A 25561-nucleotide genomic window follows, 5' to 3' on the forward strand; every position below is an offset into this window, starting at 1 on the left:
TATCGCATTTTACTTTGTGTATATGTGTGTTTAAGAAGAGCCTGAAGCATGAATTGCTTGAAAACTTCACAGCTTATATATCTTTTCCTATGTCAGAGATAAGGCTTCAATGAATAGAGATATTAAACCAGTAAAAATATCCACAAACTCTATTCTTCCCATATCTTCACTTCTCTGCATGTTCTGCATATGAAGCACTCAATTATTATTTTAGTCTTCTCCATTTCAAGTGTCATGACATAAAGATTTAAAAATTCAAGAGAAATTGTCATCATCCCTGAATGTACCAATAGATCAATTCAAAGGACAGTAGACTCATCACAGCTTCTACTGTATGGGTGAAACACATTCTCTGGGCTAAACTACGGTATGTAGGCACTGTGGAAATATGAGGATGTCCTGAGTTGAGCTGGTCCTATAGCTATGCTCAGCTTTATCCAGCTTGGCTGATTTGCATATGCTCAGAGCACAGCCTACTGCCCCAATGGCTTCATAATAGACAGAGGACTGCACAGCAGTCAGTCCCAGTCAGCACACAGCATGGACATGAGGACCCCTGCTCAGCTCCTGGGGCTCCTGCTGCTCTGGCTCCCAGGTAAGGAAGGACAGCACTCCTCCCATTCCGTGTTCAGTGCTGCCTGGGTCTTCAGGGAATGTCTCCTATAACATGACTAACAGTGTAGATATTTGTGTTTCTGTTTCCAATGCAGGTGCCACATGTGACATCCAGATGACTCAGTCTCCATCCATCCTGTCTGCATCACCAGGAGACAGAGTATCCATCACTTGCCAGGCCAGTCAGGGCATTAGCAATGTTTTAAATTGGTATCAGCAGAAACCAGAGAATGCTCCAAATCTTCTGATCTATTATGCAAAGAATTTAGCTTCTGGAATTCCATCAAGGTTCAGTGGGAGTCAATCTGGGACAGAGTTCACTCTCACCATCAGCAGCCTGCAGCCTGAGGATTTTGCCACTTATTACTGTCAACAGGGTAATAGTTTTCCTCCCACAGTGATACAAGCCATAACAAAAACCTCCCAGTGAAACAGAAGTGAGAGGCTGGGCTGTCCAGCTGCTCCTCCTGATGCCTCCATTTGCTGATAGGGCTTCTCATATGTAGCATGGCTATGAACACTTTCGAAGTTTTTCATTGAAATGTGAAGGCTCCTCTGAATCTTTGTCTCTTTTCTCCTCCTTTTTCCCAGATGCACAAACATGGCCATGTCTCTCTCATATAAAATCATCCTTTCTGCTTCACACAGTAAAATATAAGCCAGACAAGAATCTCTAAGAAGGAATTTTTTAATACAGGAAATGACTCTAATCATTAGGTTGTTAACTCCTGGGTCATCAGAGAATTTGGAAGGAGGAGTGTGGCATTTCTGGTTCTGTGAGGCTATCCCAGGGTTTTGAGCACACAATCCTGTGATTCTTCACCCTGTGGTGAAGAAGCAAGGGTGAGTGGCTGAAGTTCTCACCTGACCAAACTGCCTCTCCACGGGAATTCTCCAGGCCTCACTTTTGATCAGATGTCAGCTTGCTTATGTGAAGAATTATACAAGTCTCTGCAGTTCACCAAATATAATCAAGGGATGACCTAATGATGAACTCTTCAGGAAAGAAGGGAAGGAACAGGGATTTAACCTTCCACACACAATCATAATGATCATCATGATGAATTGAGGTAACTGACTGTCAACAATCGTCAATTTTCCCCAACTCTCAGAAATAGTCTACCTAAGTGACAGCATTAAATTTGATTGTAAGTTTTTTCTACCAATCTAGGATTATGAGCTTTAAAAAAATAACAAAATCTATTAATTCTTTTGCAGGAAACAATCAGAAGTTGGAAATTGTATGAAACATCACAAGTTGTTCATGAACTTACATGGCAACAAACATCTGAAATAATTTCTTGATAATGCAAATAAGATGCAAAACCATATTACAACTCAAAAAAGGAAAATACATTATAAGGTTAAGATTTCTTTTCCTTCTATGAGCTAGTGACTCAAATCTGCAATCCTAGCTACTCAGGAGGTTGAGATCTGAGGATTGTGGTTCAAACTCAGCCTGGGATGGAAAGTCCTTGAGAGTCTTATCTCTAATAAATCACCATAAACCAGAAGTGGCACAGTGGCTCCAATGGTAGAGTGTTTACCTTGAGCTGAAGTGCTGAGGGACAGTCCCCAGAGTCCAAGCCCCACAACCATAAAAAATAAAAAGGGAAGGGAAGGGAAGGGAAGAGAAAACAAGGTAAGGGAAGGGAAGAAAAGGTGAAAAGGAAAGGAGAGAAATTAAGAAAAGTTTCAATGCATAAGTACTTAATAACGAAAACATAGTGATTTTTTTCCAGGAATAATGAATGAGAGTGAATAAAAGATCTAAGTAGGAACAAGATATTTCAATATATATATATGAAATACTCTAATACCTCTGTGGTTTCTGTGCATTATACATTTTAAAAATACTCATAAAAGTGTCTTCTACCATCAAATCATCTCCCAAACTCTGCAGCCAACTTCAAGTTTCTCTTTTCTAGTCCAGGTAACCTGTGGATGCAAGGCCTGTGGTGATTCACTGAGTTGAGCCAATCCTGCAGAGGTGCCCAGGTCTCCCCACCCCTGCTGATTTGCATGTGGGCATAGTGCCCTGAGCACTTCATAGTCTGCTCACACTCTGTGCAGGAGTCAGTCCCAGTCAGCACACAGCATGGACATGAAGGTCCCTGCTCAGCTTCTGGGGTTCCTGCTGCTCTTGCTCCCAGGTAAGGAAGAAAAATGCTGGGGATTTACTCAGCATAGTACAGTAGGGGATCTCTGGTACAACAAGGAAGGCCTCTTGTAACATGATTATCAAGGAGGGTATTTGTTTTCTGTTTCCACTGCTAGGTGCCAGATGTGACATCCAAATGAAGAGTCTCTATCCTCCTTGTCTACATCTCTGGGAGACAGAGTTTCCATGGCTTACAGAGCGAGTGAGGGTATTAGCTTTTCATTAGACTGGATTCAGCAGAAATCAGTGAAAGCTCCTAAGTTTCGCATGTACGGTGCAAAGTAACTACCATTCTCATCCCTTCTTGATTCAAGGACAGTGGATCTGGGGCAGAGTTTACTCTCACCTTAAGCAGCCTGCAACCTGAAGATTTCCCCACTTATTACTTTCAAAAGCAGAGTAGCTACCCACTCACAGTGATATAAGTCATAACATTAAGCTCCCAGGGAAGTAGAGGTGAGAGGCTAGGCTGTCCCACCTGCCCTTCCTGGTGCCTCCACCTGATGACACAGCTTCTCAGATACATCCAGAATCTGAAGGTAACTTGAAGATTTTGGTAGAATCATCTCAGCAGAATTCCCTGTACTCTACCTCTCTGTCTGCAGCAGGACACACTTGGCAATGCCTCTCCTGATTCAATAGAGCACACAAATCATAACTAGGGAGGAAACTTTGAGAGTGTTATATGGGTTTCTTTTGTAAAATTGAGACATGTTAGTTAATTCAAGCAAGTAGAGTTTCTTTTTAATAGAAGAAATTATTAGCCTATAGCCATTCCAAGACTGGCTTATGTTATTGAGTGAAGCTAAATACTGAACTGGAATCTTCTCTGGTGTCCCTCAGACCCACATCATCTGCTTGTGAAACTGGAGGCCTTCTTACCTAGGTCCTTTCCCTGTCTAGAACCTAGAGGTGAGTACCAATGCTCTCAACTACTTATAGATTGATCTTGACAGGTGATCCTCCATTCTTCCCCTCTGCCCTAGCATATGCCTGCAGGTTTCAGTAAATTCTAATGTAGTCTATTCTAACTGTCAATGTTCAGTAGGATTCATCATGCAGAAACTCTACAGGGAATACTGGTGGTTTCCACAAGTAAATGATTAGAAGAATCTGCACAGCACATCAAAACAATAATTACACTAATGTATCCCCATTATATTCTTTTGTTATATATGAACAGGTTGTACACTGGTGGACCAGGTCCTTACTCCTTTTCTTTTTGGCTTGTTTTCATTTTGTTTCTAGTCCTTGGGCTGTAACTCAAGGAAAGGCCTTGCTTCTTCCTTGAGATTTTGATCCACAGCTCTACTTCTGATTTTTTATGTGCTTAATTGGATATAATTGTCTCATAGACTTTCCTATGCAGGCTGGCTTCCAACATCAATCCTCAGATCTTAGCCTCATCACCAGCTAGGATTACAGGAATGAGCCACTAGTACTTGGCTCTTGACATTTTTATTGTTATTAGTAAGGAGCTGCACAGAGGGCTTACAATTCCATGAGCCAGAAGATGAGTATTTCCTGTTTGAGCTGTCAACTTGACTCTTTTTCTGTCTGCACCTACTGCATGTACACTGACTTAACCATGATGCTCTCAGACAAAAATGAAAATAAAGTTCGAAAATATAAGGACAGTTTTCTGAGCTTAAAACTTTCTGGGCTATCCTGAGTATCTTAAATTGCCATGGAAATTCTAGGTTTGCATTCTCTACTTTAAATATTCTTTTAGGGAATTTTAATTTTGCATGGTTTGATTCTATGTTTCAACCTAGAGAAAATGTAAAATGATGTTGTACTCCAATTTATGACTATGGAAATACATTTAGTAGCTGTGACTTCTTTACTCTAAAAGAGATATTTTTCTATTCACTGTGTTTGCATAGACTCTACTAAGTTATTGTTATATCCTATGATTTATTTTAATCATTTTAATTTATTTGTACAAATTTCATCAGCAAAAGAAAATACCTGGCTTCTTCACTTCAAATTTAATGTTTTCTTTTAACTCTTGCTTTACAGAATTTGGAGGAAACCATCCTGTATAATTTTGTATGTGAGAATATGATAGTAAATATTTCAACATTTAAAACAATGTGATGGGGAAAATGTTAAAATATTTGACCACATATTATGATAATTATCGATTTTTTACATATATTTCTAACCACTTTAGTATTTTTTTCATTATTTCTGTCTTCCTTAGACACTAGTAGCTTTTGAATATCATGAATAGATATTGATTTTAAAAGTATTTTAATATACTCATATTATCTTGTTTCTAATATTGTTAGGATTGTGAATTTTATAGATAAACCTATTGTATTAACATCAATAGAAATGGAGCTGTTGCTCAACTGGTAGAGTACTAGCTGAAGGACAAAACTCAGACCCTTAGTTCAAGACCCACTTGCAACAACAGCAGTAAAAAATACAATCATACAGCTGGGAGCAGGTGGCTCAGGTCTGTAATCCAAGCTACTCTGGAGGCTGATTTGAGGATCACAGTTCAAACCAGTCTAGGCAGCAAAGTTCAGGAGACTCTTATCTCCAATAAACCAGAAAACAAGAAGTGGTAGAGTGCTTGCTTTGAGCTGAATAGCTGAAGAGCATAAGGACAGTGCCTAGGCAAAGTGTTCAAGCCACATAACTAACAAAAATAATACAATCATGTAATTTTAAAAGAACTTTCCAATTTAACTTCCTCAAAATATTGTCCTTCAGTGAAGGAGGAGGGAGAAAGTGGGAAGGAGGATTAGGAGTAAGAAATAGAGGAGAGCAGGATGAAATTCTCCCTTTCCTAAGACAAATTTAGACAATGTGCAGAGGAGACCAAAGGCTGAAAAATTTGAGTATGTAGGATCAAATGTCAGAGGAAGTGCTTGTAAAGTAAGCTGAAGCTTTGAAGACGTGAAATATTGCAAAAACAGGACTCTAACCAACAACTGCTATAGGTGAAGTGGCATGAATCTCACACAAACACATTGTGAAGCTTGTCAAATTGGTAGTACTGGGGTTTGAACCTCAAGGTCTTTGATCCATTTGGAGTGGATTCTGATTCAGGGTGATCTATAAGGATTTAAATTCAGTTTTCATGTTTCTACACATGTATAGCTAATTCTGACTGCACCATTTGTTGAAGAGACTGTCATTCTTCCATCTTTGTTTTTGGCTACCTTACTAAAGATTAGGTGGCCATGGGTCTGTGAGTTCCTTTCTGGGTCTTCAATTCTATCCCATTGTTCTACAAGCCTGTTCATTTGCCAGTACCAAGCTGTTTTTGTAAGTACAGCTTTATAATAGAGTTTGAAGTATTGATATTCCTCCAGCAGTGTTCTTCCTGCTAAGAATTGCTTTAGCTATTCGGGTTTTCTATTATTCCACATGAATTTTATGATTGGTTCTTCTTGTTGATTGAAAAATGTTGTTGGGATACTGATGGGTATTACATTGAATTTTAGATAGATCTTGGCAGTATTGCCACTTTCACATTGTTAATCCTTCCAATCCTTTATTATGAACAGAGTGGAAAGAGCAGACTACCTTGTCATAATCTTTAGAGGAAAAAGTTTTAACTCTTCACCATTTAGTATAATGCTGACTGTAGGTTTGTTCTATATAGCCTTTATTATATTGAGGAGTGTGTCTTCAGTTCATAGTTTCTCCAAAGCTTCCTCCATAAAGGACCATCCACATGTTTTATGGATCATTTTCAACATAGTGTCCAAGAGTACCATTGCTGCATTTGTTCACCTTTTGTGCCTACAGTTCTGTGACTCTCCTTACCCTCCCAAGACATATGAACTAACAAACAAACAAGACAAGAAAACAAAACAGTAATAAAGAAAATATGTCTTTTTATGTTTTTGAGTTCCTTTTTATAAATGTTATTTTGTACGGTCAGAAATAAGGATACAGGATGACCCATTGTAACAAGGAGATGTACAAGACACTATGTTGAAAATGAACTTTACAACTTTGCTGGGGATTTGGTCAGGAGGAGTTGGGGAGGTGGGGAGGAAAGGGATGGTAGTGGAAAAAATAAGGGCGTAAAATTGCTATGTAGGAAATGAGCTCATTACCTTGCTCATGTTACTGTAATCCACTTATACAATATATTTTCAATAAAAAATATATGTTTCAAATAAAAAATAAGTACACAGGCATTGTGTCTTTCAGTTCCTCTTTTTTCCTTTAGTCTCACTTTGTGTACATGCCTAGAGACTTATGTTTTAGATATAGACTCCTCACATGAAAGAAACATGTACTACTTCTCTCTCTGAGGTTGGCATACCACACAACATGATTTTTCCTAGGTCCATCCATTTCCCGGCAAATGACATAATTTTATTTTTTCTAATGATTATGTACAATTCCTTTGTGAATAGGTAACACATTTTAACTGTTCATCTATTGTAGGGCATCTCGGCTCTTTTAACAACTTGGCAATTTTTAATAGTGTGGGAGTGAACATGGATGTGCAAGTGTCTATATGGTATATTGGCTTGTGAGGTTTAGGGCAGATGCAGAGAGGTATGGCTGGGTTTCAAGGAAGATCTATGTTTCATTTTGTGAGGAACCTCCAGACTGTTTCAGAGTCGTCGTGTCATTTTACATTCACACAAACAGTTCAATAAGATTGCTTTTCCTCCACATCCCCGCCAACATTTGTTATTTGAATTCACAATGTTGGCCAATCTTAGTGGAGTGAGATGGAATCTATGAGTTTGTGTTATTTTTCATTTCCTCTATGGCCAGGGATGATGTGCATTTCCTTATGTGTTCCTTTGCCATTCTTAACTCGTCTTCTAAGTCATCTATCCTGAGCTCTTTGCTTATTAACTAACTGATTTACTAGTTTTGGGAGGGAGGAGTTTCTTAAGTTTACTGTATAGTTTGGATATTAGGCTTTGTCTGATGTATTGCTGGTAAAGACCTTCTTATAGCCTGTTGGCTATCTTTCTAGTTTAGTAACAATGTCCTTTGCTGTGCAGAAACTTTTTAGTCTGATGCAATCCCATTTGTCAAGTTTCTCTCCTATCTGGTATGCCTTTGAAACTCTATCCTAAAATTTTCTGCCTATGTCAATGAGTTCTAGTATTTCTTCTACTCTCTCTTGTAGTAATTTCAAAGTTTCAGGTCTAATGTTGGGGTCTTTGATCTTCTATGAGTTGATATTTGTACATGGTGACAAACAGGGATGGATTTCTAGTTTCTTGCCTATGGATGCTCAGTTTTCTCAAAATAATTTATTGAAGAAGCTATAATTTTCCCAAGGTATACTTTGCCTCCAAATAAAACTATATCAAATATATGGGTTTTTTCTAGGTCTTCTAGTCTGTTTTATTCATATTTGGGTTTATTTTTTTGGCAGGACCAATATTTTTTAGTATAGCTCATAGTAGAGCTTGAGTCTTGGGATTGAGCTTATGTCAGCATTCCTTTTTTGCCTAAAATTGTTTGGCTATTTATTCTATCTCTAAATCCTAATTCTTAATCCATCAGATGACTGAAATCTGAGAATCATGGCTCAAAGCCAGCCCAGGAAAGAAAGTCCAGGAGATTTTTATCTTGAATTAATCAACAGAAATGCAAATTGTGGAGCTGTGGTTCAAGTGGTAGTGCACTAGTTTTTAACACAAAAGTGCAGGGACCATGTCCATGACTTCAGTTCAAGTATCATCACTAGAATGCACAAACACACACACACACACACACACACACACACACACACACAATCACAGAAAGTATGGAATTTATTATTTCTACTAACTTTATTTCATCTTTGTTAGCCAAAATTATGAAACTGTTAGAAATGTTTTGAAATATATAACAACTGCTTTTCTGAGATCATGTCATCAAGGTATAAAAAATGAGTGCTAGGAAATATTCTTGCAAGAGGTTTTGAGATCAGGAGGAAAGAGGTAGAAGAATAAATAGAGGAAATGAGTAGAATGCAGGTAAGAATGCACTACATATACTACAGAACTGAGAAAAATAAGGGAAAGGGTTGGTCTAAGGAGGGCTGAATTTTCTCAAGATGCATTGCATGCATGAATCGCTTCGTTGTAATGGCAAACATATCAAAACATAACTTAAAAATTCACAAACATGGGCTAGGATGGTGGCTAAGTGGTAAAGTGCTTGCCTTGCATGCATGAGGCCCTGTGTTCGATTTCTCAGCACCACATAAGCAGAAAAAGCCGGGAGTGGCGCTGTGGCTCAAGTGGAAGAATGTTCCCCTTGAGCTGAAGAGCTGAGGGACAGCCCTTGGACTGAGAGGTTAGGCCCCATTACTGGCAAAAAAAAAAAAATGTTAACAAACCTGAAGGAAAGTGTGGTGAGAGAGGAGTGAGAATTTTAAAAGGGATGACATTGAAGAGGTATTGTATGCATAAACTGGTTTGTGCAATGGCAACTCCTTTGTACAATGACCTAAAGAAAATAAAATCCTATTTTAAAAAACTGCTCCTTTGGGTATGGAAAAGCTCAGAAATTGAGAGAGATTCCTAATTTCTAAAATTCTAATCCTCAATTCCTCAATTTCATGGTCATTTTGGCCAAAGTTAATGGCCCTATAAGAAGAGATTATGAATTTTGTACATAATCACAGGTGTAAAGTACAGACTTCATTCCCCATTTTGATCATGCTGAGAGTAATCTAGATGATGTCAATGGTTTCTGGTCAGTATTGACTACTGAAGAATTTATCTATTGAGGGATGTATAATTTTTTTGTATTTGCTTACCTTTAGTGAATATATTGCTCATTAGATCATTTGCATCTGTTTAATATAATCCCTCACATTGTGTTTATGATATAACTTGATGAAGTTTATATACTTTGGCCCCAGAGGTGAAAATAAAATTTTATTGTACTTATTATTTTTTAGGCCAGTCTTGGCGCTGGACCCTAGAGCCTGGGCAGTGTTCTTGAGCTTTTTTAATCAAGGCTAGTGCTTGAAGACTTGAGACAAAGCTCTATTCCCAGATTTGGGGGTTTAATTGGAGATCAGAGTTTCACAGACTTTCCTGTCTTAGTTGGCTTCAAGCTAGGATCCCCACATCCCTGCCACCACCTATATAGCTAGAATATAGTTATGAATCACCAGTGCCTGACAAGGAATTACACTTTAAAGAATATCCATTCCTAGTTGAGATACATCCCATCTACCAAATTTTATATTATCAACATTAGAAGCCATCCAGAACTTTGTATTGTATCCATTCCAGGACAACTCCAAAGATCTCAGTTGTATAAAAGGAGTGCAGATCTGTCAGCAGATAACAGGCTTCTCTCTGGATGCTGAAGATCAGCACTAATCCAGGATATGTATCTCAGGATCTCTTCCAGAACAAGTCTGAACATCTCAGAGTCCACCAGGCTACACTTTCAAAGGAGCCCTTGGTTCTGAAGAAGCTTCAGACAAACACATGTTCCATATATCCAATTTCAAGAAAGTGGATCTAGCATAGACTACAATTGACTGTATTGGAACAATCCTGCTTAACTACAGGGACTCCCATTTTGCTGTATGAATACTAAATGATGTCAGAACACTTGAACTTCATGTGTGAAAACCTCGATTTTGAAGGATACCACCCCGCAGGATAATGTCTATACCTCTGGAGCTGAGTAAAAAGGAGAGAGTTAGGATGCAGAAAAGCTTTTCTTGCCCTTGTACACAAACCTTACAGTGACCTTCAGAGCCTGGCTGCTTCTAGGAAATACTATCAGCAGGTAAACAGGAGCAGCTCAGGCATCCCATCCTCTCATTTCTGCTTCCCTGGGAGTTTTAGGTTATGAATTGTATCACTGTGGGAGGAGTATTGTAACCTTGTTGACAGTAATAGGCAGGCTCCTGAGGGTGTAAATGAACTCTGTTCTATATCCATTGTAACTCAACCTAGATTGGGCAGCTGATTTTAAACTGACTGCAAAGTAGATCAGGGCCTTAGGAGCTTTCCTGGTTTCTACGGATTGCAGGATAAACTGCTACTAATGCTTGAATGGCATGGCAAAAGATGGTGACTCTCTCTGTTTCCTGGAGACTAGAAGGGATGACAGAGACTGGGTCATCTGGATGTCACATCTGGCACCTGACAGAGGAAACATGGAAATAAATACCCTTACTGATAAGCATGTTGTAACAGAACTTCCCTAGAATGAGAGTATGAATTCACTACACTGTGCTAGTGAGAGCAACAGGAGCCCCTGGAGCTGAGCAGAGAACCTCATATCCATGCTGTGTGCTGACTGAGAATTACACCAGCATAGGATTTGACTGGACTGTGAAGAAATCCTCATCAGTGGACTGTGCTTTGGGTATATGCAAATAAGCACATATGTTATATGTTCACATTTACATACTGTTATTAATTTACTTTTCTACGTTGACGTTGGCTAATTATAATGATTAATATAAAGCTATTTTGTATGTATAAACTTAACTGAAGAATACAGATCATTATAGGTTTGATTCTGAGCTTTCAGTTCTCTTATAATCCTATTAAGATATGGTATTTTGTCTTTATCACTTTAAATCCTCTTGGCTCTCACACTTGCTGAAGCTTTACACAGGATCCACAGGACTATGGCTGGATGCTCAGAGTCTGGTTACAGGATTTCCCAAAAGAAGTTTCTGGAGTGATTCAGATGAGTGAGGACATCAAGAAAGTGCCAGCACACACACTCCTCTTCATCCTGCTTCTGGAGGTTTAGACTGAAGCTTTAAATGAGTGATATCCTGAAGAACTAAAACTTGATTTGGGGCATATAGAATAAAGCAAATAATCTATATTAGTCTGAAAATTGTTACATTGGAAAACCACTTACCCATACACATTGTAATGTGACCAATGATGCAATGTGTGGCCATTCTCTATTCCTGATGGAAAGTGTCTGAGGAATTGATGATTATTCTACCTCTAATCTCTGTGACAGTATGTATAGGAAAGATGGTCATTAGGAATATCAAATCAAGCCAGTCTTTTAAAGAGCTCCAACCAGAAGAATGGCTTAGCCTAGGACCAGAAAAAAATAGATCCTGATACTACAGTGCTCATCTGGTGGCCATTTTCTTGGATGTCTGGGTCCTTTGTGGGTTCCATAGAGAATATTTGGGACATATTTCACTCTGACCATCACCAGCCTCCCTGTGTTTCACATAACCAATTATTACTCTCCAGAGTTTTGTAAACTTGCCTCTCAGCAATTCAGCCTCCACACAAACTTCACAGAGAATAAATCAGAGATTTTACTGCTCCAGCTGTATCCTCTCTGCTCAGTCCTGCTTTCTCCCATGGTCATTGTTTGCATCAGTGACTGCGATCCTGCATAATCATGGAAGAGTATGTAGTGGCAAGGGAAGATGGAGTAGAACAAACTAACTAGAGAATATTTGAAGATAAGCTTCACCATGAACATTATTACATGACATGAACCCTTCTCTATCTATTCAGAATGTTTCTCATCTTTGAAACTGTTATATAACAAGAGAAACTGAGGCTTCAAATCCTTGTGGAGATAGGGTTAGTGCCCTGCCAAACTGTCTTTTCCCTGTGCCTAATTAAAGAGAAATTCTCACATTCTTATTTTATTTTTATTGCATTTTCTTCTGATATTCCATCATGATTGTAATATAGGGTAAAAACAAGCTGTCCTACAGTAACCCCATCTTTGCTTATTACCCCAATGGTAATAGGCAAAGAGAAGAAAGATGGAAAAATGCCCCGGCGGGTGTTCCTACTCATTTAGAAACTCAAATGAAGCTGACCTTTGTATCTAGTAGCTTATTTCAAAATTATTTGGTTTGATCCCTATATGTCTCCTGTGTCCATTCACTCTATATCTTTGCAACTATTAACAGGTGGTCTAAGGCCTTTACATCCTTTTCTATTTGTAGAAAATGTAGTAAGCTAACTAATAATATTTAATGTATATTTCTTCTGTCACTAGCTTTTCTTCATTATCTATACCACTTTAGTTTAAAAAGTTTTACTGTAATTTTAAATAATTTGGAGGTCCACACTTCTTATACATAGGTAATCTTCAACTTACAATGGTTTTCATTCCAGTGGATCAATAATTGTAATTCCTTTTTTCCCCACTGTCTCCAAAGCAGTGTGTGCTCAGTAGCAATCTAGATTCATATTTTCAATGCTTATGTTTACATGGGTGATTGATACATAGTACTAATACTCTTCATTGATAGCAAGCAGGGGTAATAAGCCACAGTTTCCAGTAAAATATACAATGATTATAAAAATAGGCTTTATGTTAGATGTATTTGTCCAACAGCAGAATAATTAATGGAAGTGTTCAGAGAGGCATGTAAGGTAGCTTGGCTACCTAAAGTGGTTCTGCAGGATATTTGTAATAGATGCATTGTTTTTTGTCATTTGTGGGGCATGAACTCAGCCCAGGTGCTCTCCCTCAGCTCCTCAGCTCAAGGCTAGCTCTCTACCACTTGAGCCACAGTGCCACTTCCGTTTTCTGAGTGGTTTATTGGAGATAAGAGTCTCACAGACTTTCCTGCCTGGGTTGGCTTTGAACTGTGATCCTCAGATCTGAGCATTCTGAGTAACCAACATTACAGGCCATTCAGGACATTGTAATATAAGCCACTGGCGCCCAGCTTGTATTATATGCAGTTTTGAAAAATAATATATCCAAACTACAATGGACTTATCTGGGTGTAATAATAGTGTTTAGCATAATTTTCACTCTGAATTTTTTAAAACCTTGTAATCAACATTCTATAACATCTTAATAGACTCTCTATATGTTTCTGTATATGTATTTTGCTTGTGTGTGAAAATAGGTGAAGAATTCCTCCCTAAGTTGATAACCACCCACAGTGGGCATCATTCCCAATGTTGGCTATATTTTTGAATTCATGGCATTTTATTTTTATGAGTTCATCTATTTTCTGATCTCTCAGAATTATTGGAAAAGTTGCTTATGTCAAATCTTTAATACATTGGGAACTGATTTCCTCCTAACATTGGCAAATTTGTCTTTCCCTTATGTTTTTCTCCATTTTTCACAATGTTTATAAGTACTACTCATCATTAAAAAATATTTATTTTATTGTGATATTAAGGTGAATTACAGAGGGATTATCATTATATGAGTCAGATGATAATGGATGATGAGATAATTTTGTTCTATCTGTCTGTTCCCTCACTCTCTCACCCCCTCACTCTCTCCCAGTCCTGCCCTCATGTCTCCACCTATGAAATTCACTGCCATCAATGTCCAGTGAGCTCCACTGCTGCCCCTATTCACCATTTTTACCTCGAATTCTATGCAATTCTGTATTCCCTCAACCCTCCTGAGTATGTACACTTGAATTCACCATATATAAAGAAAACAGAATCACAGAATCATAAAAAAATTAAAAGAAGAAAGACAGCTCTTTTGTTCTGTATCATTGAGTTCATTTATATATATCTGTATATATATAAATAATTTTATGTAAATATGAAGAGGCATGTAGACATTCAGCTTAATTGTTTCTCTCCTAAGAGTATTCTCCTTTGGTCTGATTTTGTGTAGATATTTAGAATCCTGTATGATTTATCATATCCCAATGCCGTCTTTTCATAAACCATCTATACCTAGATTTCTCTTGGGCTCTGATTTAGACCAAACCATGCTGTCTTCATTTTGACCATTCCTTCCAGCAGGTGGCAGGATTTACACACCAGTATCCAGTGAAGAACATTAGGGATAGGGCTGGCAACCTTGTAACAATAAGCTCTTGATATATTTAGCCAGTGATTTCTGCAGGCCCTTCATCTGCAGACCTCTGGAACACCAGAGTCAACCTGTGGAAGTTCGAGATAGTAGAAATTTATTGTCTTCACAGGTAGAAAAAGCTCTCACATGCCTCTGGCCCAAAGCAATTTTTCTGCTTGGGTGTTATCAGTCTGCCTTGCACTCCTCACTACCTGTTTCAGACAACTTCTCTGACCTGATCTAGCTTTGAGATTGCTAATATTCACAGACAGAAAGGAAGAGTCTGGGTATAATCATACTTATTTGCAAGGGTGAGAGCATAATGAATACCCAGAGAAGATATCATAACACTGGAAGCCCAATGAGAAAGAAACAACATGATATATAAAGCCATTGTCTCAATGTCCTTTCTCTTACTCTCTGATTTGGTTCTGACCACCTTCCATGTGAAACAACATGCTTCTTAATTATTAGTGTTCCACGTGAGGAAGGAGATTTTGAATAAATAAATCGCCTTGCTTTTTTGAATTATTGTATGTCATCGTAAGATTATTAAACATAGCATGTACATGCACATAGCATGTACATGTGGTTGTAAGTCCAAGATTAAAAAGTTTAGCTGGAGATAGTGGCATATCACAAATACTGAGGTAATTTTGGTTTTTTCTGGTAGCAACACACTTTTGTTTCAGCCCCCTAGCCATCAAACCACAGGAAATGGCTTATTTAGGCCATTGTTAAAATTGCTTCCTTGCTTTAAGTGTTTTTCTAATTTATGTAGTAAAGCCAAATGAGGGAAAATTTGCCTCAGTCTTAAACCTGATCTTAAGGAGATTCCACATTTGTGAGGATTTGGGGAGTGGTCGAGAGGCTTGAACTTGGGCCTAGGAGCTATCCTTGAGTTCCTCAGCTCAAGGCTAGTGCTCTAGGACATGAGCAACAGTGCTACTTCCATTTTTCTAGTGATTAATTGGAGATAGGATTTCAATGGACTTTCTGGCCCAGACTAGCTATGAACGAGTAGCCTCAGATCTCATGCTCTTGAGTAGCTAGGATTACAGGTGTGGGCCACCGGGGCCTAGTGAGAATCCACATTTTATTTTATGTTTATATGTGTTTGTTGGAATAGACTGAGACATAAAAACAGCTTATATCTCTCTTGCTATGGCTGTGAGAATGTTCCAATGCATAAAGATATTAAACCAGTTTAAAATGTTCAGAAACTCTATTCTCTCCATATCTTCACTACCTCCATTTACCTATATACAACACTCATTTTGTCTTTATCTTATCCCTTTCTAGAGTCATTACAGAGAATTGAGATTAGAACACACAGGAAAAGCAGGTCCTCATCCCTGCATGCACCAATATATATACGCATAGGACAGCCGGCTGATTGTGCTTTGGCCTGGTTGAATGAATCACATTCTCTAGTCTAAAACTAAGAAACATGGGCATCATGGCTCTATGATAATTTCCTGAGATGAGCCAGCCTTGCAGCTATATCCATCTTTGCCCAGCCCTACTGATTTGCATTTGACTAAGTCATATACTACTGCCACAATGACTTCATAATAAGCTGTTCACACCCTGTGCACCAGTCAGTACCAGTCAGCAAACAGCATGGACATGAGGACCACTGCTCAGCTCCTGGGACTCCTGCTGCTCTGCCTCCCAAGTAAGGAAGGATAATACTTCTCTCACCCTGTGTGGTCAGTGATGTCCTGTAATAACCTGACTAATAATGTGGATATTTGCTTTTATATTTCCAATGCCAGGTGCCAGATGTGACATCCAGATGACCCAGTCTCCATCCTCCCTGTCTGCATCTCCAGGAGAAACAGTCACCATCTCCTGCAAAGGCAGTCAGGATATTAGCAATTATTTAGCCTGGTATCAGCAGAAACCAGGGAATGCTCCAAAGCTTCTGATTTCTTATGCAACTAGTTTGGCCTCTGGGGTTCCATCCAGATTCAGTGGCAGTGGATCTGGGACAGATTATTCTCTCACCATCAGCAGCCTTCAGCCTGAAGATTTTGCCACTTATTACTGTCAACAGCATATTAATTACCCTCCCACAGTGATATAAGCCATGATAAAAACCTCCCAGGAAAGCAGAAGTGAGATACTGGCCTGCCCCAGCTACTTCTCCTAGTTCCTCTACCTGTTGACAGTGCTTCTCTGATGCAGCCAGATTCTAAAGGAAGAATTATCTCTGCAACCTAATATTCTTGTCTTCTTGGCTCCAGCTGAATACCCATGGCACTGAGTCTCTGCTTTAATAGTTGAAACCAATTGTTACATATGAGGAGTGCCCATCAATTATTTTGGACATTCTACTCCACTCAATTATAAAATAGCTTATTTTCAATCAATTTCTTCATAGAAACTAAAACAGCTGCTCAATAAAAATGCTGATTTTGAGGTTTTCTGAACTTTCATATTGAATCTACAACACAATTTATGCTGGCCACTGTTATTCTACAAGTTAATGTTTTTCGTTCCTCTCCAAGCACATCTGTATTAAGTAATATTTTGATTTCTGACTTCATAAATATCCTGCTTACAGGAAAAAAATATTTCTATAGTCTGTCCTTCAATGGTTATGAATGTCCTAACCCCTGCTTCATTCAAGCCAGCCTGGATTAGAAGTTCCAATTCTATTGGCAAATCTGTCCCCTTCAACTTAATTTCCATCTGTTAAAAAAGGTATCTACTACTTTTGCTCAGAAGAAACATAATTCAAGAGCAAGATGATCTCAAAGACAAGGAAGAAATGAGATAATATCAGAAAAGTGTGGGTTTAGTGTTTCAAGAAGCTCTTGCAAACTCCCAAGTGTGTGCTCAGAATTATGATTGTAAAAGTTGTAATTAAGAGGCCTCACATCTTAGCACAATTCTCAGTTCCATTTGTTTGTAATTAATAATCGTCTCTTAGAAAAAAAAGACAAAGATTAATTCTGACACAATGGCCTTCTATTGGCATCTTCAAAGAGCCAAAGACCAGGAGAGGGAAGGAACCAGGACTAGCACCACATCAGCAGTGTTGAACTTGGGTTCAGAGTACTTCAGAAGCAGAGAGGACTAAACTATTACTCCTCCCACCCACACACACACAAACACACACCGATTCATGGCTCAATCCAGCAGGAAAAACGACACAGACTCTTGTGAGGAAAAATCTCCTTACAGACCTCAATCACCTATAATAAGTTCTAGAATTTTTTAAGGTGTAATTCATATAAATCTAAAGCTTAAGAAATGTGGTCTGTTTTATGTCAATATTCTTTTTATCAATATGCTTTCAATGCAAATGCACACAGAAAAGCAGTCAACAAAGCCATTTTAAACTATACAGATTCTTACAATAACAGTATGTGTATGTTGAATACATTGAGTGACAAAGTGGAGAATATATTTATTTTGTCAAAGCTTCCTGACTCCTATAGAAGTGTTCTACCACATGAGCCATTCCTCATTCACTTTTATTTTTCCGACAGGTAGCATGCTTGTACCTTAATTGGGCTGGTAATTCACTTTCACATTCAGAATTTGTATTCTCATAATATGGAACAATGAGTTTGGAGCTTTTCACAAATATTCACAGAAACTTAAAATCCAGGATGAACATGGGTTAGGAGGGGTGCAAGTTTTCCCTTTCCTTCATGATCATAAACCAGGCACCACTCTGAGCCCCAGAGATTGTAAATAGATATAAGTTGAGTTCTAGATAGAACAATGCCTTAAAAGATAAATTTCTACTGCAGTCCTAATTTCTTTATGAAGTGTACAGTCAATAGATGTTTACAATTATCACTGTGATTGCAAAGAGACTCTAGAAAGCTCTTGACAATGTATAAGGTCATTAAGATATTTGAAAAGAATCAGGTGTTGAGACAAGCTCTTCAAACACCCAGAGGCAAGGCTGGACAACAGTTAGACATACATTCACTGGATCTGAATCCTCAGGTCACATAGATTCCCCAGAATTCAAATCCTTTCTTGAATAGAGTACCTGAATCCTCCCCAGGGAGGAGATCAGAACACAGTATCTGGGGCTGTGCCACCCTATTCTTAGTCTTGTTTCAACCCGATTACAAATTCCAATGGATGAAAGTCATTGGTCTTAAAATTAACAGACCTCATTTTCTAAGTTGCCACATGTAGCAATCCCATTTAAATAATCAGAAGTTGCCATAGTGTCATCTTGAATGCTGAGCTTACTCCAGCCAATTCAGTTACTTCCCAAACATATCTGTGCCTCCCTCTCACACCTAGACTAATGCAGAAACAAAGAGATATTTTAAATGATTCACAGTGCTTCTCAACCTTCACAGCAGCTATCCTTTTTCTCATTGCTACTTTAGGATACTAGTTCTGATCTGCATATATAGAAAGGAGAGGTGAGCCCCTCTCATCTCTGGGCAGTAACAGAAATTTGGGCATATGTGATAAGAAAGACATGTAAGAGGACCAAGGAACAGGTGCTTAATGGGATGGAGTTTGAAAGTGATTTATCTATAATCTGATCTGGAATATTAAACTGGAACTAGAACTATGGATGTACTACAGCCCTTTTGAGAACATGAGACATTAACACAGTATGACATTTGAGAAAATAAGGCATTAAAAATCCATAACCAAGTTGGGCACTGGTAGTTTATGCCAGTAATCCTAGCTACTCAGCAGTCTGGGATATGAGGATCACAATTTGAAGCCAGCTGAGACAAGAAAGTCGATGAAACACTTATTTCCAATTAACTACCTGAAAAACAGTAGTGCAGCTCTAGTTCAGAGTGGTAGAGCACTTAAGCCTTGAGCAGAAAAGCTCAGGGACAATGCCCAGGCCCTGAGTTCAAATCCCACAGTGAAAAAAAAAGTACATGGTCATTGTGACAAGTCACAAATAATGAAGTAACTTTGGTCTTTTTTGGTAGCAACAAGCTTTGGCTCCAGCCCTCAAGACATCAAACCTCTGGACATGGCATACTTGAACCAGTACTATACTTGCTTTTAATAATTTTCTATCTTATGAAATAAAGTAACATAAATTAGGAAGAAGTTGGCTCACATATACTGAATGACAAACCATTATTTTTTTGGTTGTAGGGGTAGAACTCTAGGTCTGGGCAATGTCCTTCAGCTCTATAACTCAAGGCTAGCGCTCTACCACATGAGCCAGAGCACAATTCTGGGTTTTTTTTTGGTGGTTTGTTGAAGATGACTCTCACAGACTTTCCTGTCTGGGCTGGCTTTGAACTATGATCCTCAGATCTCAGGCTCCTGAGCAGCTAGGATTACAGGTGTTAGCATGTAATCATATTTTATCTTGTGTTAGTATGTGCATTTTGGAATAGACTAAAGCATGAGTTCCTGGAATATACAACAGCTTATGTTTTCTGCCCTGTCAGTCACATGGTGCAATGTATAGAGAAATTAGAACAGTTTAAATTGACAAATTCTAAATTCTCTTATGCTCACAGGAATTTTCATATCCTGAGCATGAAACACTCATTTTTCTCCTTAATTCTCTCTTTCATGTCATTATATAGAATTGAGATTAAGACACTCAAGTAAACCAGGTCCTCACCCTGAAGGCACCAATAGATATATTCATAGGACAGAGGATTGATCATGACTTGTGATGATTTCCTGAGATGGGCTAGTCTTGCATCTGTTTCCATATTTTTGCATATGCAAAGATCACAGCCCACTGTCACAATGACTTCTTATAGGCTGTTCACACCCTGTTGAGCAGTCAGTCCCAATCAGCACACAGTATGGACATGAGGGCTCCTGCTCAGCTCCTGGGGCTTCTCCTGGTCTGGCTTTCAGGTAAGGAAGGATAGCTTTTCTCTATCCCTTATGGCATGTGCTAACTGGGCTTCAGAAAAATCTGTAATAACATAACTAATAATGTGGATATTTGCTTTTATGTTTCCAATACCAGGTGCCAGATGTGACATACAGATGACCCAGTCTCCATCCTCCCTGTCTGCATCTCCAGGAGACACGGTCACCATCAATTGCAGGGCCAGTCAGGGTATTAGCAATTATTTAAACTGGTATCAGCAGAAACCAGAAAAATCCCCAAAGCCTCTGATCTTTTACACATCAAATTTGGCCTCTGGGGTCCCATCCAGGTTCAGTGGCAGTGGATCTGGGACAGGTTATTCTCTCACCATCAGCAATCTCCAACCTGAAGACTTTGCCACTTATTACTGTCAACAGTATGATAGTATACCACCCACAGTGATACAACCCATAACATAAATCTCCCAGGGAAGCAGAAGTGAGAGGCTAGGCTGCCCCAGCTGCACTTTCTGATGCCTCTACCTATTGACAGTGCTTCTCACATGCAGCCTAGCTCTGAAAAATATTGTAAGCTTTTCATTCAACTTTCTGCAAAGGCTCCTCTGTGTCTCTGTCTCATTTCTCCTCCTCTGTCCCAGAAGCACAGACATGGCCATGTCTCTTCACAAGGGATAAAGACATCCTTTGTGATTCACATAATAAAACACAAGCCAGACAAAATTCTCAAAGCAGGACTTGTTTTAATACAGGAAATGAGTCTAATCATTAGCTTCTGTACTCCGAGATAAATGGAGAAGTTGGAACTAGGAGTGCGGAATTCTCCAGTTCTGTGAAGCTCTCCTAGGGTTTTGGGTACATAAGTCTGGGATTCAACAGACTGTGGAAAAAGCCAGTGTGAGCTGCTGATGCTCTCACCTGAGCCAGCAACCTCTCTGGGGAATTCTTCAGGCCTCAACTCTGTGAAGACGTCAGCCTGTTTATGTCAATAAATGCACAAACCCCTAATGTTGCAACTCTGCAAGAAACCAGAGAAGGAACAGGGATTTTCACTTCTACAACAAAGGTAATGATCATAATGATGGTTTGAGATAGCTCACAGCCCAGGATCATCACTATTTCCCAAATTTTCAGAAATATTTCCCATAAGCGATGGCATTAGAATTCACTTAAATTTGATTCTAAATTTTGTTTACCAATCTGAAATTATAAAAAATAAACCTTCATTAAGTCTTGGAAGAAAGTATAAAACTGAAAATTGTATGAAACATCACAAGTTGTTCAAGAACTTACAAAGGAACAAACAATTTAAAGAACTTCTTTAATAAAACAAGTGAGATGTAAAACAATACAACATATAAAAATAGAAAATAAGTTACTTGCTTTAAGATTTTATTTCCTGCCATACACAGGTAACTCATACTTGCAATCCCTGCTAATCAAGAGGTTGAGATCTGAGGATCAAGGTTTAAAGCCAGCTTGAGCAGGAAAAGCCATCAGACTCTTATCTACAACTAACAACCAAAAATCCAAAAGTTGAGCTGAGGTCAAAGGCACAGAGTGCTAGCTTTAAGCAAAAATGAAGATCAGAGACACCATACAGGGTATAAGTGAAGATAGATAAATAAGATATAGATATATGTATATTTGTTTATGAATATATAGATTTATGTATATATACATTTATGTAAATATATATACATATATACATTATAAATATATACATGTATATGTATACACACATATATGCATATATATGCAAATAAATTTATTTATTCATATATATGTATATATATATTTCTTGCCCATATGCAACAATATTCCTGTTTACAATTACCTGTGACCTTATCTTCAAGTATTTTTCCTTGTTTTCCTGGAGTTGTTTTAAAATTTCATGTCTCACACTAATATCTGATCCATTAGGCATTTTATTTTGAAATTGTGAGATCAAGGAAACTGATTCTATATTCTGTATGTAGATACCCAGTTTTCCCTTCCCCAATTTTTGAAGAAACATTCTTTTTTTTATTGTGAAAATACCATATACAGGGGTTACTATTACATGGGAAAGATGAGTACATTTCTGATCAAGCATTGTAGCCTCCTTCGTTGTTTCCCCTTCCCATCCCTTCCCATCCTCCTCCTGTTCCCCCAATCCTCCCCACCCCCCCACCGAAGTTGTAAAGTTCGTTTCGACATAACGACTTGTACATCTCATGCAAGGCTACCAGGAAAGTCATTTCACTTGGATTAGTTGCACCAATTTTCACCCCCAGCTAGCTTTGGGTGGTTGGAGAATAATGGAACCAATGACAAGACCCAAGATAAATCCACATAGCTGTAGCCATCAGATATTTACCAGTGTCAAAAGAATTTGTTCAGCCTCTTCAGTAAATGGTGCTGGCAAAATTGGTTAACTACTTGTAGAAAACTAAAGCTAGATCCTTATATATCACCCCGTATCAGAATCAACTCCAAATGGATCAAACACTTTGGAGTCAAAACAGACACTCTAAAGACATTACAGGATGGAATAGGAGAAACCCTAGGTCTCCTTGGTAAAGGCCATAATTTTCTTAATAGAGACCCAGAAACACAACAAATCAAAGAAAGGTTGGACAAATGGGGTTGCATGAAATTGCAGAGCTTCTGCATAGCAGAGAACATAGCTCGCAAGATCAATAGAAAGCCCACGGATTGGGAGATCTTCACTAGCCATACAACAGACAAGGGTCTCATATCTAAAACATACCTAGAACATAAAAAATTAAACTCCCCAAAAATAAACCTTCAAAGAAACAGATGTGCAATAAATAAGTGGGCTAAAGACTTAAAGAGAAACTTCTCTGAAGAGGAAAGAAGGATGTCCAATAGACCCATGAAGAAATGCTCAACTTCTCTAGCCATAAAAGAAATGCAAATCAAAACCACATTGAGATACCACCTCACCCCAGTTAGAATGGCTATAATCAAGAACTCAAACAACAACAGATGCTGGAGGGGATATGGACAGAGGGGAACCTTACTGCATTGTTTGTATGGTCTTGTTTGTGATCATTTGGGTAAATGCCCAAAAGTGGGATTGATGGGTCATAAGGGAGCTCTATGTGGAGTCTTTTGAGGAACTTCACTACTACTTTCCAAAGTGGTCAAACAAGCTTACACCCCCCCCAACAATGCAGTAGGGTTCCCTTCTGTCCACATCCCCTGCAGCATCTGTTGTTATTTGGGTTCTTGATTAAAGCCATAACTCAGAATAGCAAAAATGATCCTTAACAGAAAGAACATTGCTGGAGGAATATCAATACCAAATTTCAAACTCTACTACAAAGCCATAGTAATCAAAACAGCTTGGTTACTGGCACAAGAAGAGACCTCAGGAACAATGGAATAGAATTGAAAACCCAGAAATAATCCCACAGACCTATAGCCATCTAATCTTTGATAATAGATCTAAAAATATAATAGAAAAAAGACATCCTAAAAAGATGATGGAGGAGAAGCTGGAGTGTAAATAAGCTCTCGCATAGAAAGCAGTTTTAGTGTTCCAGTGAACAGTCCTAGGCCACAGAATTACACCAAGTGTGCCATCACAGTACAGAGTTTGGCCAGAGTGGGAAAATCCAGGCAAGGAGACAGATCTGAGCACTTTCCAGCAGCCATTATTGTGACTGCTGTGGCGGCTGCGGTGGCTGTAGCTGCCATACCTACAACACAGAGAATCTGGGACAAAGGTGCCAGAGAGAGTGGGTGAGAGGATTCTACTCAACAACAGCAAGAACTGACAAGGAGCAGATATCCTAATCCTGCAAATTGCAGACAAGAGACAACCCAGGAACCAACAGTCCAGCAGCGTGAGTAGAACTCTGACATCCTCACTCATTCTCAGAGAGCGGAGGAGGGAAGGTCACCCCTCCCAGCCCCAGAACAGGAGATCTTCTTCTTTGATACTGACAAAGGCCAGGCTGTGCTGCTAGCTCCAAATCAGGCCATGAGTTGGAGTCATTTAGCAGGTCACAGGAACCTGCCCTGACCTGCCAGGCTCAACTCCACCCAGGGGAAAGTCACCCATATCACACAGAGGAAACTCTGCTGGCCCCAGCAGACATGGCTTTCTGCATTGGGTAAACAGAGCCAGAGGCTGCCCCTTCCTACAGCAGCCTAGACAATCAATTGAAAATCAGTAAACATAAACCCTGAGAATGGCTCTAGGCTTGGCTCTGTGAGTATCTCAGAAGCTAGACACTCAAGGAAAAGCTACTGTTTGCTGAAAGACCTCAACTCTACCCAGAACCTAGACTCAACACAGCATCTCCAAGCTAGAGGAAACAGTCATCTCCCTCTTTTGCGATACTCAAAGCAGATCTCCTTCCCACTGAACTAGCTTGGGAGAAGAATCACAAAATCCTGGGTAAAGCAGAGCATTTTTCTGCCTGCTCAAACAAACTGACTTAAGAAACCAATGGAGCCACAGGAAAACCAAACAACACAAGCAGACCAGAGACTCCACCTAGAGACTGGATATGGACACAAGGGAGATACAGGATTTTGCCTATTCCCCTCTAAAAAAAAAAATCAAAGAACTCTTTATTTGCATCTTTTTATTTTTTAATTTTAATTCTTTTTGAAAAGTTATTTTCTATTAATCTTTTTTTTCTTCCTCTTATTTTTCTTTTTGGTGTATATGTGTGTGTACTTTTTTGAAAAAATCTGTACTGAACCTTTTGTCCTTTCTTTTTCTTTCTTTCTCATTTGTTTTACTTTTTCTTCTATTTCATTCTTTTTTGCGGGACTCAATTTTTGTGCTGCTCATCCTCAGATACACCCATCATCGATTATTAGACCTTATCCCCCATTATGTACAAACTTAATCCAGAAATTTATTACTCACTTCAGAACTTCTTAGGCTTTACTTAATAGCAGTATTATTTCTTTATACCTATGCAATATTTTAAGTATTTTTATTTGTTAGTATTTCATGTCTCTATTCTATCCCTCCCTCCTCTCATCCTATCCCAGTTCTTCTCTCAATATTACCTTGTTAAACTTGCATAATGTTAAGTGTTTCACTTTTTAAATGTAAATTTTTTATTTCCATTTTTTCTTGTTTCTTTCTTTTTCTTTTTTTCCTTCTCTTTCTCCTCTCATTCTGTCCAATTCATTTCCAACTCTTTGAAATTAGGACTTGCTTAATTTCACTCTCATTTTACCTATCCACAACCCTCTCACCCT

The 25561-nt window shown here is 38.7% G+C and overlaps 3 gene segments (V, D, J or C); all 3 read left to right on the forward strand.

Annotated features, from left to right (window-relative positions):
• The first annotated feature begins 450 nt into the window (after window positions 1-450).
• On the forward strand, window positions 451-1045 carry LOC106000747. The segment is given in 2 exon segments: window positions 451-595; window positions 711-1045. Coding segments are annotated over 2 exon segments (390 nt in total).
• A 15096-nt stretch (window positions 1046-16141) lies between these two features.
• On the forward strand, window positions 16142-16766 carry LOC106000778. The segment is given in 2 exon segments: window positions 16142-16196; window positions 16297-16766. Coding segments are annotated over 2 exon segments (366 nt in total).
• A 3532-nt stretch (window positions 16767-20298) lies between these two features.
• Window positions 20299-20791, forward strand: LOC106000772. The segment is given in 2 exon segments: window positions 20299-20353; window positions 20469-20791. Coding segments are annotated over 2 exon segments (378 nt in total).
• The last annotated feature ends 4770 nt before the right edge of the window (window positions 20792-25561 follow it).

Source organism: Dipodomys ordii, unplaced genomic scaffold, assembly GCF_000151885.1.
Source record: "Dipodomys ordii isolate 6190 unplaced genomic scaffold, Dord_2.0 Scaffold237, whole genome shotgun sequence".
NCBI lineage: Eukaryota > Metazoa > Chordata > Mammalia > Rodentia > Heteromyidae > Dipodomys > Dipodomys ordii.